This window comes from Brassica napus, chromosome A7 (genome assembly GCF_020379485.1).
Source record: "Brassica napus cultivar Da-Ae chromosome A7, Da-Ae, whole genome shotgun sequence".
In the NCBI taxonomy this organism is placed as follows: domain Eukaryota; kingdom Viridiplantae; phylum Streptophyta; class Magnoliopsida; order Brassicales; family Brassicaceae; genus Brassica; species Brassica napus.
Window position 1 is genome coordinate 14024681 of NC_063440.1, and position 13657 is coordinate 14038337.

Consider the following 13657-nt stretch of genomic DNA (forward strand, 5'->3'; position numbering starts at 1 on the left):
TTGAGTTTGCAGTTCTGAGCCATGTTTCTAAAATCCCAGAAACTTGACTCATTCCTTACAGCTCCTCCACTTTTCTCCTCATTAGACATGAGCTCATTAAAATCTCCCGCTAGCACCCAAGCCTCATCTCTTAGTAACCCAATGTTCTCGAGGCGATCCCAAACTACTTTTCTTCTTGCCGTTACAGGATCTCCATAGACACAAGTAAGGAAGAACACCATCGAACCATACGAGACTTTAAGATCAATAAGTCTCTTGTCACATTCTAATATCACCACCTTGTAACTATCTTTCCACATTAACGCCAGGCCACCACTCAAACCCACAGGATCAACCGTAATTAGCTGATCATACCCCAAACTTCTCTGTAAACCTTTCATGAACTCAGACTGTTGCTTAGTTTCCATTAAAAATAAAAAATCCGGGAAAAACTTTCGTCTCAACTCCCGGAGGTAATCCCCTGTCTCAGTGCTACCAGCACCTTGACAGTTCCAGGACATAATACTCATTGGGGCTGCAGCGGCTTCAATACGGAAGCCACCGTAGAGTCTGAGACCTTGGATGCTTTGTTGTCTGATGGAACAAGAGGAGATGGTTTTCTTTTGGAACTGCCAGCTTTGAGTGAGACCACCGGAGCTGTAGAAGTTAAAGGGGCATTGGCTTTGGTGACAACTTTCCGTTTCCAGGAAGAAGGACGCCTCCTCGATGCTTTGCTCATCCCCTGGGTCCCGGAGACTCGCCCTTCCGAAGAAGGGCCAAGCCGAAAACCCGTAGGAACAATGGGTTCAGAGCATGCCGAGAACTTTGGAGCAGAAGACTCTGAGTCTCCCTCATCCTTATCACCGATAGATAGCCTAATCTTAGAACGTCGCAGAGGGTCAGAGTTGTGTAAACTATCATCCGCAAACTCTTGATATGAGAATACATGTCCCTTCCCTTTATCAAGTTCCTTCGTAATCTTAGTCAAACGGATCGAAGATTCAGCCTTATTCTCATCAATGCCTTGCTGGACACGTAAGATCCTCGCTCTTCTTTCTGTCTCATCAGAGTGAGAAATATACAGCAACGCCATTTTCCTATCTTCTTTGGACAGTTCTGGGAATAGAACAGAAAAACCCGGAGGCCCCTCAAGTGTGTCTCTTATCACAGGTCCCACATTCAAAGATCGAGGAACTTGTGTTACACTCTTGTTCATAGAAGTACCCTTTCTCAGTAAAGGACACCTAATCTTTTCATGTGTAAGGCGCAGACAATGGAAACAACGTTTATGAATCTTCTCATATTCAAACTCAATAGTTACTGTCTCCTCCTTGGACACATTAAGTTTGCGCGACGCCTTCGCTGGGTTGTCAACATTAAAAAGGACTTTTGCACGGATATAGTCTTTCGTGTGCGACACCTTAGGATCGTATGCAATCACCTCAACCTTTCCAATCTCCTTGGCTAGTGCATACATCGTATCTGTAGTGAAAAGGTTCACCGGAATGTGACGAATACGAATCCATAACTCCATGGATTGGAGAAAGTCCTCAGGAGGATTAGCAGTCCAGCGATCAATGACCATGGCCCAATGATTGTATGACCAAGGTCTATCATCCAGCACCGTTTGGAGATCCTCTTCTCGCTGGAACACAAACTGAAAACGGTCACGTGATAACGCAATCCCACGAACCCTGCCGTACACTCTCCACGCCGTTGGCATGTACTCTATCATCCGCGCCATAGATTGGCAATCTGGATTTAGCAACCGACCAAGCAAACTGGTTTCATTCTTGTCGTAAACTCTGAATCGTGGACTGTCTGGAAGTGTGAGCGGTTCCTCCTCTTCCAATGACATCGATTGAATTGCTTTGTGTAGCATGTCAGCCATAGTCAAAGAGAGGTGTAGCTTGGATACGGAGGAGGAGAGGCGGAGCAAGGAATTCTGAGGCAAGAGATCTAACGTGATTGATGCAAATTTTCCATTGATATCACTAAATTCCGCTACTATTTTTTGTGAATCCATCAGAAAAGGAAAGACTTGGGAATGGGGAAAATACGAATAAGGAAGATAAGGAAACAGAGTAATGATGACCTCTGTTTTAAGGAAATAACCAGAGCAAAGAAAAAACTCCAATGAGAGAAATCGCTAACAAAGGAAAGTTTCAAATAATGTAATCTCGTAAAAACCGTGGCAGTGATTGCCGGAAGAGAAAGTCCACTCAGACGAGGGAAGAATAAAAAAGGAAACAGGGGATTTCCGATGGAGAGCTAAAAAGAAATCTTCCAAATCGCTTGCTATTTTTTCTGTTTTTCTCTGTTAATTGTTTATGCAAGACTTTGTTTTATCAAACTGTTTTTTTCATTCATTCTTGCATGCATCTTACAAACTATTACACTTTGTTTTTATAGTAAATTTCTTACCAACTCTAATCATGCTTCCTTGCTCACTTACACCTAATCCATATCGCTAGTCTCAGCCTCTCAGGGCCAATCTTACACTCCACAGCTTAACCATTCTAACAACTCCTTAACCACTTCATACAACCACTTAATACCCTAACATTCCAAACGACGTTCATCTTCAGCTTTGACTTAGTGTTGACTTGAAACTTCTTCTTCTTCTTTCGCTTATCACCTTGCTTCTTCTTCTGCTTGTCTTGTTTTTCTTCTTCTTTTCGTTGACTTTTATTCTGTCATTTGCAGGTTTTACTCAAGGAATCACTTCTCAACAATCTGAAAGTTCTTTCTTATTCTCGAAGTGAAAAAAGAAAAAAAAAAAAAGAGAGCAAGGATGAGCGAGATGATTGGGGGAGCTGTGGTCGCTGAGGGTCTGAAACAGTTGATTGCAGAGGCAAAGAAGTTCAAAAATTTCAAACCCTTGTCCAAGGAACTCATATCGACCATGGAGGAATTGGTCCCGTTAACCGAAACGATCAATTGTTTGCAAAACCAGCAGAACCTTGATGCTGGGGAACTAAAGGGGCTGATGGAAAGGATCGAGAAAGCGAAGATTGTGGTTCGTAAATGTCAAGACGTCCCGTTCTTGAAGAGATCTTTGGCCACAAGAGAAATCGAGCAAGTCAATAAGGATATGCTTAATTATTGTCAGATTGTTATACAGCTTATTCAGTCAAAGAACCAGTTGCAGTCTATGGAGGCCAATAACAACAATTTCCAAACCGTCTTTAAGAAGCTCGACCAATTGAGTGCTCCTGCGCCCGCTTTTAGGCAGCTTTGTTCCGTTCCAGAGCTTAAAACGGCTCCAGTTGGATTTGCTTTGCCGTTGATGATGCTCAAGAAGAAGCTACTTGATGCTGCCGTGGTCAGACTTGTGGTGTCCGCTCCTGCCGGGTGCGGCAAGACCACGCTAGTTAGGCACCTTTGTCACGACCAAGATATCAAAAGTACAACTCCTTTTAAATTTGTACACCTGGAATTGTATTATATATATACTTGTTGTTTCTCTCATCATCTTTAGTGTTTGCTTCCATTTGGCAGGGAAGTTCCAACATATTTTCTACAGCGTTGTGTCAAGTACTCCTAACTTTAGGAAGATAGTACAGCGTTTACTCGAGCACAACGGTCACCAAGCACCCACATTTGATAACGATACCCAAGCAGCTAATGTCTTAAAAACACTGCTAGAGGAACTTGATGGGAATGATCAGATATTGTTGGTGTTGGATGATGTTTGGTCGGCTGGAGCGCCGTCTTTTCTTGAGAATTTTCCCACTGACATACCCAATCTCAAGATCTTGCTGACTTCTCGGTTTAACTCGCTTGATTTCGGTGACACTTTTAAATTGGAACCTTTGAAAAAGGAACATGCCAAGACCCTTCTCATTCAATATGCATCGCGTCCTGATCACGCATCTGATGCCGAGTATGAACGTCTTTTCCAGAAGGTATTCTCTATTGAGCCTTTCCATTGGTGATCTAACATTTTGTGAATGTTGTGGGTATAATGTGGCATTTCGGATATTGATTCGGTTAAGTATTTCGGATACTGGATAGTTCGCTTAGAATGCTAGAGGATATATTTACTATTTGATCTATTTTTGGTTCGGTAGATTCAAATATTTTTTTTCCAAATACTTTCAAATATTTTTAATATATATATTTGGTTATGTTATGTGTATATATAATTCATATTTTTTAATATCGGATACCTTTAGATATTTGGGTTGATTCCGATTTAATTCAATTATTTCGGATATTGAAATGTAAAAACTTATTTGATGGTTTCGGTCGGGTTCGTTTACTTTTAGCTTCAGGATTTTCTTTTGTCTAGGCCTAGTTGTAGGATACGATACTTTCTTCTTCTCTTTTTTGACGTGTGGTGGTGGGGATTGCAGATATTGGAACGATGCGCGGGATTCCCACTCTTGATCAAAGTAATAGGCGGTTCGCTTAGAAAACAATCTCTAAATCAATGGCAAGGCCAAGTCATAGAATGGTCTGGAGGAGGCTCGGTTCTTAATAGTCGTGAAGTGATAGAACGTCTGAAGCCTAGTTTCGATGCTCTAGACTCCAATCTCAAACAGTGTTTCTTGGACATGGGTTTGTTTCTTGAGGACCAAGTAATCCGTGCCTGGATGATAACAGACATATGGGCCGAGTTATATGGTGGTAACGGTAAGACGGAGAAAGATAAAATCATCGTATCTGTGAAATACCTTGAAGACCTTGCCTCCCATAATCTTCTTGATCTTGTTCCTCTCGGGTAACTTCTTTAATATTTCTGTTTCTATCTCAACCTGAAACTTCTCAAAACTTTTTACCTGAGGAGCTTACTATGTATATATGTATTCGCTTTTAAAATAGGAAAAAGGAGCACGAAGACGGTTTCTACAATGACTTCTTAGTCACTCAACATGATATCCTCAGGGAGTTGGCTATCAATCAAAACAAATCAGAAGCAATACTGGAGCTGAAGAGGAAAAGACTGACTCTGGAGATAAGAGATAATAGATTTCCAGACTGGTGTTTGAATTCAATACACCCTGTTGTTGTTAATGCCTCTCTGCTGTCTATCTTTACAGGTAACTAACTCTCTGTGGGGTCACTATACAGGAAACTGATATTTCTAGATATATGATTAGTATCCTTAACTATATGGCTGGTCTTCAAATTATTTTTGTTACAGATAATGAATTCTCATCTCCATGGTTTGAGATGGACTGCCCCAATGTTGAGGCTTTAGTTCTTAATATCTCTTCATCAAACTATGCATTACCTAGCTTCATTGCTACAATGAAGAAACTCAAGGTTGTGATTATCATAAATCACGGTCCTGGTCCTGCCACATTGACCAACTTGTCGTGTCTCAGCTCCTTACCGAAACTGAAAAGGATCAGACTGGAGAAAGTTGCAATCACTTTTCTGGACATTCTCCAGTTGCAGCTCGTCAGTCTGAAGAAGATGTTTTTTGTTATGTGTAGCTTTGGTGAGGTTTCTAATGACAAAAATGAAATAGACGTCTCCAAAGCTCTATCGAGCTTACAAGAGATTGACATAGACTATTGTTATGATCTCGAGAAGTTGCCTAACTGGATCTCTGAAGCTGTTTCATTGCAGTCACTTAGCATCACAAACTGTCATAAACTCTCTACACTTCCTGAAGCTATAGGCAACTTGAGTAAGTTGGAATTGCTGAGGTTGTCTTCTTGTATTAATCTCACCGAGCTGCCTGAAACTATTGTTAGACTCAGCAACTTGCAGTTTCTGGATATTTCTGATTGCTTAGGATTGAGAAAGTTGCCTGTAGAGATTGGGAGACTGAAGAAGCTGAAGAAGATCTCCATGAACAAGTGTTGGAAATGTGAACTGCCGGATTCAGTGAAGAATCTAGAGAATCTGGAGGTGAAATGCGATGAAGAAACTGCGGTGGTCTTGTGGAAAGGTTTAGAGCAAAAAATGATAAATTTGAAAGTTCAAGTGGAGGAAAGAGAGCACAACCTGAACTTGCTTCGACTGTTGTAAGTTACTGAAAGAATATTTTCACTAACTTTTGCGTGTGTTGTAATGTAGTTTTTATTCGTCTCATCATCCAAATGCTTCTGTTTTTATTCATATTTGATTTTGAGTTTTCATCAACGTAGATCTACTTTGACACTACAGTTTAGTTTCAATATTTTCAACTGCTAAAGTGGCAGAAGAGAAAACAGGGCATGACCTCCACTTGTTTCAGGTGTTGTAATGTGATTTTGTATTGTGTGTATGATGCTTGCAAGTTGGTAAGAAGATTGGAAAATATGTTTATGGTAGATATATGATATTTTACATTGCATGTTCAAAAAAAAAAAACGCTTTTTATTACAGAGCATAAACTATCTCTCCGCTACCGGCAATGTCAATTTCAGACTCGGAATCAAAGTCGTCCATGTCATCATCAAGATCAAGATTGTCTGTCATGAAATCGTCTAGGCAACGGTTTCTCACAGCTGGAATTGCCACGCGCACAAACGCTTTCAGTTTCTAGGTTACTGCGCGGGAAGTTGAATTAAAGAAGCCCTTTTTAGGTAGTAGACTTGTGAAAGAAAGAACCATTTTCATTTGAACAAAAAAAAAAAAAACTGGAGTTGTGGTTGTTAGATCCTAAAATCCACTCAGAAACAGGATTTACAGTTTACAAAGGCGTGTCGAGAAAGTAATCAAAAAGAGGAAGTTAGAGTCAGGGATAGCCGATGAATACAAGAAATGTCTAAACACAAAAGAGTATGAATGTATTGAAACTATATTTAGATATAGAAAAGGTTCAATCTCCCCGCTCTTGGCTTTCTCTTTCTTTTTATAGGTTTTTTTAGGCCGGAATGTTCGGATACCCGTTGGCGTTTGGGTCGGCGTTTTTGGATTTTGGGTCGGTTTTGTATCACATCATAGAATCCATAAAGTAATCATATATCATTCGGATTCGGGTTATATTGGATCGGTTCGGATATACCCGAAATAAAATCTAAAATTTAAAAGTAAAACATAAGATATATATTTATTTATATATAATTAAGTATTTAAAGTAGTTATTTATATTTTAAATACTTATTGTTAGATAACATATCAAAATAAATATGAAATTGAATATTTGAAGTATATATATATGTTTCATATAATTATATTTGTATATTATTTTGGACATTCGGATCAGTTTCTTCGGATATCTTTTCAGTTTTTTCGGTTTTTCAGGTTATCTTTTCAGGCTCGGTGAATAGCACTTCGGATTCGGATATGTTTTGTACCACCTTACAAGATCCATTCGGATATTTTTTACATTTCGGACCGGATACAGATCGGGTTTTTCGGTTCGAATATCGGGTTACGGATATAATGCCCAGGCCTAGTTTTTTTGGAGATGAATCATGACAATAACGTGATCTATGGCGTGATCAAGTGTCTTTATGATGGTATTTGATGTTTTTATCTTTTTTGCCTTGACTGACCGAGCTTGGTGTCTGAGTTTCCTCCGGCTCGGAATAAGCATTTAATTTCTAGAGCCCTATTATTTCTTCTTGGGCTTCCAGGGTCCATTGCGTCTGAGCTGAGATATTGGACAGGATCTAGAGCGGGGTGAAACCCGGTTCCAACAGTGGTGAATTATGTAATGTGATAAGTCTCTCATGTTCCATCCAAATGGTGTATATATGAAATTTTTTAATTTACTAGCCGTACGTACGTATTTAGTGGCCAACGAAAGGGAGTATATACAGGTAAATGTGCGGCAAGCAGCCGGAGGCAGGAAAAGTCAACGAGAACATGATTGGTTTCAAATTAAGCTTGTGGAGTTAAAACAGGTAAGATAAGATACTTGCAGCGATATTCAGAATCTAGCAGACAAGATCTGAGACTGAGAGTGATGAACAAGGCAACTGAATTGGTGGTAGATGCTGGTGTGGGAGCTGTTGCCTCTGAGATCCTGAAAGTAGTGATTACAGAGGCGAAGCTGGTGTTAGCTTTCAAATCTGTGTCTAAGGATCTCGCATCGACTATGGAGGAATTGGTTCCGATAGTCAGAGAGATCGAACAGACGCAAGGTGTGGAGGAAGTAGAGGAACTAAAGACGCTGAAGGATACTATCGACAAAGCTCGTGTGGTGGTTGAGGAGTGTAAAAGCGTCAAGAAGTGGGAGATACACTTAAAACATTATTATACAAGAAGAGTTTATAAAATCAACAAGAAGATGCTCGACTTCTGTCAGGTTCAACTACCGCTAATTCTGCTTAGGAACCAAGGGAAGCACTCTCTTACGCTTGAAGCCATTAATATCTGTATCCGAACCATCTGTAACAGGATCGATCTTATGGATGTTCGCCGCGCGTTTACACGAAGCTTTCTTCAGTTCCCAAGATTGATGATAAGGTTCATGTTGGACTGGATTGGCCATTGATGAAGCTTAAAATGAAGGTCCTTGATGATTCCCTGGACCGTCTTCTGGTGTCTGCTTTCCCTGGATGCGGAAAGACCACCCTCGTTACTCATCTTTGCCACAACCAAAAAATCAAAGGTACATACTAGTCTGAGTCTCCATCTCTACACCTGGAATTTTATATTTCTCATCATCTATAGCGTTTGCTTCCATTTGGCAGATAAGTTCAACCATATCTTCTATAGCCTAGTGTCAGGTACTCCTAACTTTAGGAAGATAGTGCAAAATTTACTCCAGCACAATGGTTACGAAGCAGTTACATTTGAGAACGATCCTCAAGCAGCTAATGCCTTGATAGATCTGATTGAGGAACTCACAGAAGACGGTCCTGTATTGTTGGTGTTGGATGATGTGTGGCTTGGAGCTGATGATTTTCTTAAGTATTTTCGGTTCAAGTTACCAGGTTATAAGATTTTGGTGACCTCTCGGTCTGACTTACCGAGTTTTGATTACACTTACCCTTTACAACCTTTGAATGAAAAAGATGCTAAAGCCCTTCTCCTTCACGTTGCACCGCGGCCTTATAACGCGCCTCAAGCTGAGTATGAAGAACTTCTCCAAAAGGTATCACTTTCATCTCTTAACAAACTTCTGATTTTAGATTCTTTACCCTTCAAGTTTTAAGCTTCGGTTGTCTTTTTCAGATATTGAAACGTTGCAGTGGACTCCCACTCGTAATTGAAGTAGTTGGCGTCCCACTTAAAGGAAAACCTCTCTATTATTGGAAAGGCCAAGTGGGAAGCTGGTCTGAAGGGAAAACAATTCTTCGTAATCCTCGTCCTAGTGTGCTAGAATGTCTGGAGCCCAGCTTCACTGCCCTGGAACCCCATCTTAAAGACTGTTTCATGGACATGGGCTCATTTCTTGAGGACCAAAAGATACGTGCTTCCGTTATAATTGACATATGGGTGGAACTATATGGTAAAGGTACTCCTGATAGTAGTTTCGAGTACATGAAATACTTGCATGACCTTGCTTCCCAGAACCTGCTTAGACTTATTCCTCTCGGGTATGCTGTAATTATGCCTCAACATTGTCTCTTTTCCACCTCTTCTTGCCATCTACCATTTTTTTCTGATGAAACTTGTTTATTTGCTTTACCAGGAGAAATGATCACGAGGATTGTTTCTACAATGAGCTCCTAGTCACTCAACATGATATCTTGAGGGAGCTTGCCATCCATGAAAGCAAATCAGAAGCAGTCCTGGAACGAAAAAGACTCAGTTTGGTGATACAAGGAGATGACTATCCTGACTTGTCTTTGAGTAAAAGGGAGTCTACCCGCTTCCTCTCTGTCTCTGCAGGTCATTTTTTTTCACAGAGATTATGTCCATTATCCGCTCTTTATATAAGTAGTTTATAAGTTACATGGGAATTAAACATAAAACCAATTGGTTATAAGTGGATTGGTTCATCTATCTTAATCCTTCAACTGCCGATATATGGGAGACTGTGTCTCTAATAGTAATGACTTTCCTCCTTTAACTCAACTATGCTGCTTCTCTTTTGTTTGCTTTGTTACAGATGATTTGTTCTCGTCGAGTTGGGAGGAAATGGATTCATTTCAGTTCCCTAATGTCGAGGCTTTACTTCTTAACATCTCTTCATCAAACTACGCATTGCCACGCTTCATTGATACAATGCAGAAACTCAAAGTTGTGATTATCATAAATCACGGTCCTGGTCCTGCAATATTGACCAACTTGTCGTGTCTCAGCTCGTTAAAGAAACTGAAACGGATCAGACTGGATAAAGTTTCAATCACTTTTCTGGACATTCTCCAGTTGCAGCTTGTCAGTCTGAAGAAGCTGTCTTTGTTCATGTGTTGTTTCGGCGAGGTTTCTCATGACAAAAATGAAATAGATGTCTCTAAAGCTCTATCAAGTTTACAAGAAATGGATCTAGACTACTGCTATGATCTCGAGAAGTTACCTAACTGGATCTCTGAAGCTGTTTCGTTGGAGAAACTTAGCATCACAAACTGTAATAAGCTCTCTATGCTTCCTAAAGCTATAGGCAACTTGAGTAAGTTGGAAGTGCTGAGGTTGTCTTCTTGTATTAGTCTCTCTGAGCTACCCGAAACAACTGCGAGACTCAACAACCTGCAGTTTCTGGATCTTTCTGATTGCTTAGGATTGAGAAAGTTGCCTCTAGAGATTGGGAGACTGGAGAAGCTGAAGAAGATCTCTATGAACAAGTGTTGGAAATGTGAACTGCCGGATTCAGTGAGGAATCTAGAGAATCTCGAGGTGAAATGCGATGAAGAAACTGCGGTGGTCCTGTGGAAATTGTTGAAGCTAAAAATGAGGAACTTGGATGTTCAAGTGGAGGAAACAGAGCACAACCTGAACTTGCTTCGACATTGTCACTAGCTTTTGCGTGTATGTCTCTTGTAATGTTGTTTATTCGTCTCATCATCCAAATGTATCATCATGCTTCTGCTTTCGTTGATAAAACTGTCTACATTACATACTTGATTTTGAGTTTCCGGCTACTTTAGACAACACCTTAGTTTCAATAATTTAAACAGCTACAATGGCAGAAGAGGAAACAGTGGACGACCTCAACTGGCTTCACATGTTTGAGTTAACTAACAGATTTTGCACTAGTGACACTTGAGGGATAACTACAATATGGTAAAACAGTATTTCGATGTCCGTTGGCCACCAAATAATTTAGAGGCTCATAAAATAGTTAGTTGACAGGTCACTAGTGCAAAAAAAACAAATAGTATGTTTGGGCTTGTGTGATATCTTGCAAGTTTGTAAGAAGATTGGAAAATATATATATTTATATATAGATAATGATATTTTACATTGCATATATGTATGTAAGAAGAAAAAACAGACAATGAGCCGAATAAAAAAATAACGAAAACCAGAGGATCAGACACACTGGTCTTTGAAGAAACGACATAAGGAGAAATGTGCTTTTGGTCATAAGACAAAAAAGAACAATCTTTTTTCTATCACAGAGCATAAACTATCTCTCCGCTACTGTCAATATCGATCTCAGACTCGGAATCAAAGTCATCCATGTCATCATCAAGATCAAGATTGTCCGTCATGAAATCGTCTAGGCAGCGGTTCCTCACAGCGGGAATCGTGGCTTCAGAGATGATTTGCATGATCGTGTCAAGGCTCTGCATCGGTTGCTCAGGTTCCTGAAACTGGCTCCCCGTGTTGCTCTCCTCTATCAAATCAGCTGGAAGGTTCTTCAAGAACCAAGCATGGTTCTTGATCTCCGGTATGCTAATCCACTGTCACAACAACAAACAAACATTGTCAATTTTCTTTCTGATGGTTAAGAGTATAAAAGGAAATGACGACTTACAGTAGCGGGATCAGCAACGAAGATTCTTGAAATGAGATGACAGCATTCAGGTGAGATCCTTACGTCTTCAGGGATCGCGTATTTAACGCTAAGGATTCTCTGTATAGTCTTACGATAGTCTCTAGGCTCATCTGGATCTTCGAATGGATAAGCTCCAACCAACATGACGTATAAGGTTACACCACACGACCATACATCTGCAATCTGGTATCGTAACCATCTCTATTAATTATTCATCCATGCTGAGTAAAAAAAAAGCAGATTATTACAGAGGAAGAAGCTATATTACCTTGCCATCATATTCCTGACGAAGTAGTACCTCTGGTGCAATGTAAGCAGGAGTGCCAACAGTTGACTTTGGTTGCGAGTGAAGAACAGAAGACTGTCAAAAAAGCAAATGCATAAGCAAAAACCTTTGAGTAACCAAAATCACAACATTCATCATATACCTTTGAGTAACCAAAATCACAAATTTTTAAGCGAGGTGCAGGACTTCCATCCAACAATGTGTTCTCCAGCTTCAGGTCGCGATGGCAAATTTGCTTCATTAAAAAACATGAATAAACAGAGTAAATAAAAAATAAAAAACATGTGAACTTGAGTTTCCAAGAACATTATATCTCTGCATACCATGGCATGACAATAGCTGACTCCAGATATAAGCTGCTGAAAGAAGAATCGAGCCTGTACAAGAATAAATTAATTTTAAAAAAAATTAGAAACAGAGGCGCCTTAGAGATGAATTAAAGAATCAAGCTAAAGAGAACCTCATCCTCGCTAAACCGTCCAGCATTGCAAATGCGCTCATAAAGCTCACCACCAGAAGCATATTCCATTATAATAGCCAAATGAGTCGGTGTTAAAATGACCTACCCTCAGTCACAAGAAACCGTGTCTTAAAAGAGTCTACTAAAACCACACTTTAGGGGGGCTTATAAATTTTCAAAGATGAAAGTTTTACCTCTCTAAATCTGACAATATTAGGATGCCTGAGTGACCTGTGGTTTATTATTTCCCTCTGAACATTCTCATCTATCTGAAAACTCGTAATCCATCACCATTTAGTTAAAGCTCAGCTCTTTAAAGCATAATCATCATCAACAAACCATAAAAAAGGGAATGATTTATCAGTACCCTAAATCTGGAAAGTGTAAGCTGATCAATGAACTAAGAAAAAACATCAACTTTCCAAATATAAAAAATAAAAATTTGAGCTTTTTTTAAAGAATAAAGAACCTTGTCTCCGCGCTCGATGTACTTAACAGCAACGAGCTCCTTTGTGACTTTATCTCTCATGAGACGAGCTACTCCGAAGTTACCAGACCCAATATCTTTAACGAAGTCGTAACGATCACTGTCGTGCATAATCGGCATATCCATCGGTCCTGTGCCCACCGCTGCTGCTCGATCCATCTCTCTGTCTGTCTTCCTCCAATCACATCAGAGGGCCTAAAAACCTCGATTCAAATTTCGAATCTTCCCACGAATAGAATCTGGAATCTAGCAAGAGGAAGGAAGACTCGCGAAATGAAGGAAAAAAAATATCTCCAAGAGGAAGGAAAAGCGTATGAGAGCAGAGAGGAAGAAATTAAAAAATTAGAAATAAAAGGCAATTATTGGTCGTCCCAAGAGATAAGGATAGTCTCGAAACGACGACGTTCTGTTCGTTGATACGACAATAGCCGCCGCGTTTTGATCATTGATGAGAAGCAACATCAATCAACAAGTGAAATTGATAAAGGAAAAAAAGTGCGACATCACTCGTCCTTGTCGGCTAAAAACAACAATTCTTTTTCTTTCTCTCTTTAAATTCTCTGTATTTATCCATTTAGATTTTATTTTTCTATTAAACGAAAATTTGTAGTATCAACCAGACAAAAGAATTACTGTATGTAGCTACTTCTAATAAAAACAGATCATTTA

At 39.8% G+C, this 13657-nt stretch overlaps 4 protein-coding genes across 5 annotated transcripts; 2 read left to right on the forward strand and 2 right to left on the reverse strand.

Annotated features, from left to right (window-relative positions):
- Window positions 1-505: 505 nt before the first annotated feature.
- Window positions 506-1870, reverse strand: LOC106355309. Its single transcript, XM_013795283.1, has one exon. It carries the CDS (start codon window positions 1868-1870, stop codon window positions 506-508), a length of 1365 nt encoding a protein of 454 aa, XP_013650737.1.
- Window positions 1871-2525: 655 nt separating this feature from the next.
- Window positions 2526-6202, forward strand: LOC106358355 (probable disease resistance protein At5g66900). Its single transcript, XM_013798122.3, has 5 exons — window positions 2526-3386; window positions 3481-3887; window positions 4338-4705; window positions 4807-5024; window positions 5129-6202. The coding sequence occupies exons 1-5, from the start codon at window positions 2774-2776 to the stop codon at window positions 5962-5964; spliced, it is 2442 nt and encodes an 813-aa protein (XP_013653576.1). The 5' UTR covers window positions 2526-2773; the 3' UTR covers window positions 5965-6202.
- Window positions 6203-7437: 1235 nt separating this feature from the next.
- LOC106358354 (probable disease resistance protein At5g66900) lies at window positions 7438-10905 on the forward strand. Its single transcript, XM_013798121.3, has 6 exons — window positions 7438-8173; window positions 8266-8479; window positions 8562-8965; window positions 9046-9410; window positions 9506-9705; window positions 9926-10905. Exons 1-6 carry the CDS (start codon window positions 7832-7834, stop codon window positions 10771-10773), a joined length of 2373 nt encoding a protein of 790 aa, XP_013653575.1. The 5' UTR covers window positions 7438-7831; the 3' UTR covers window positions 10774-10905.
- Window positions 10906-11170: 265 nt separating this feature from the next.
- Window positions 11171-13493, reverse strand: LOC106358353 (serine/threonine-protein kinase SRK2I). 2 transcript variants are annotated; one of them, XM_013798119.3, is made up of 8 exons: window positions 12971-13493; window positions 12696-12770; window positions 12502-12603; window positions 12365-12418; window positions 12184-12276; window positions 12024-12116; window positions 11735-11938; window positions 11171-11660 (listed from the first exon to the last, which is right to left on the reverse strand). In XM_013798119.3, the coding sequence occupies exons 1-8, from the start codon at window positions 13145-13147 to the stop codon at window positions 11370-11372; spliced, it is 1089 nt and encodes a 362-aa protein (XP_013653573.1). In that variant the 5' UTR covers window positions 13148-13493; the 3' UTR covers window positions 11171-11369. The 2 variants fall into 2 exon arrangements, with proteins under 2 accessions (XP_013653573.1, XP_013653572.1); XM_013798118.3 differs by having other exon boundaries at window positions 12148-12276; window positions 12971-13406.
- Window positions 13494-13657: the final 164 nt, after the last annotated feature.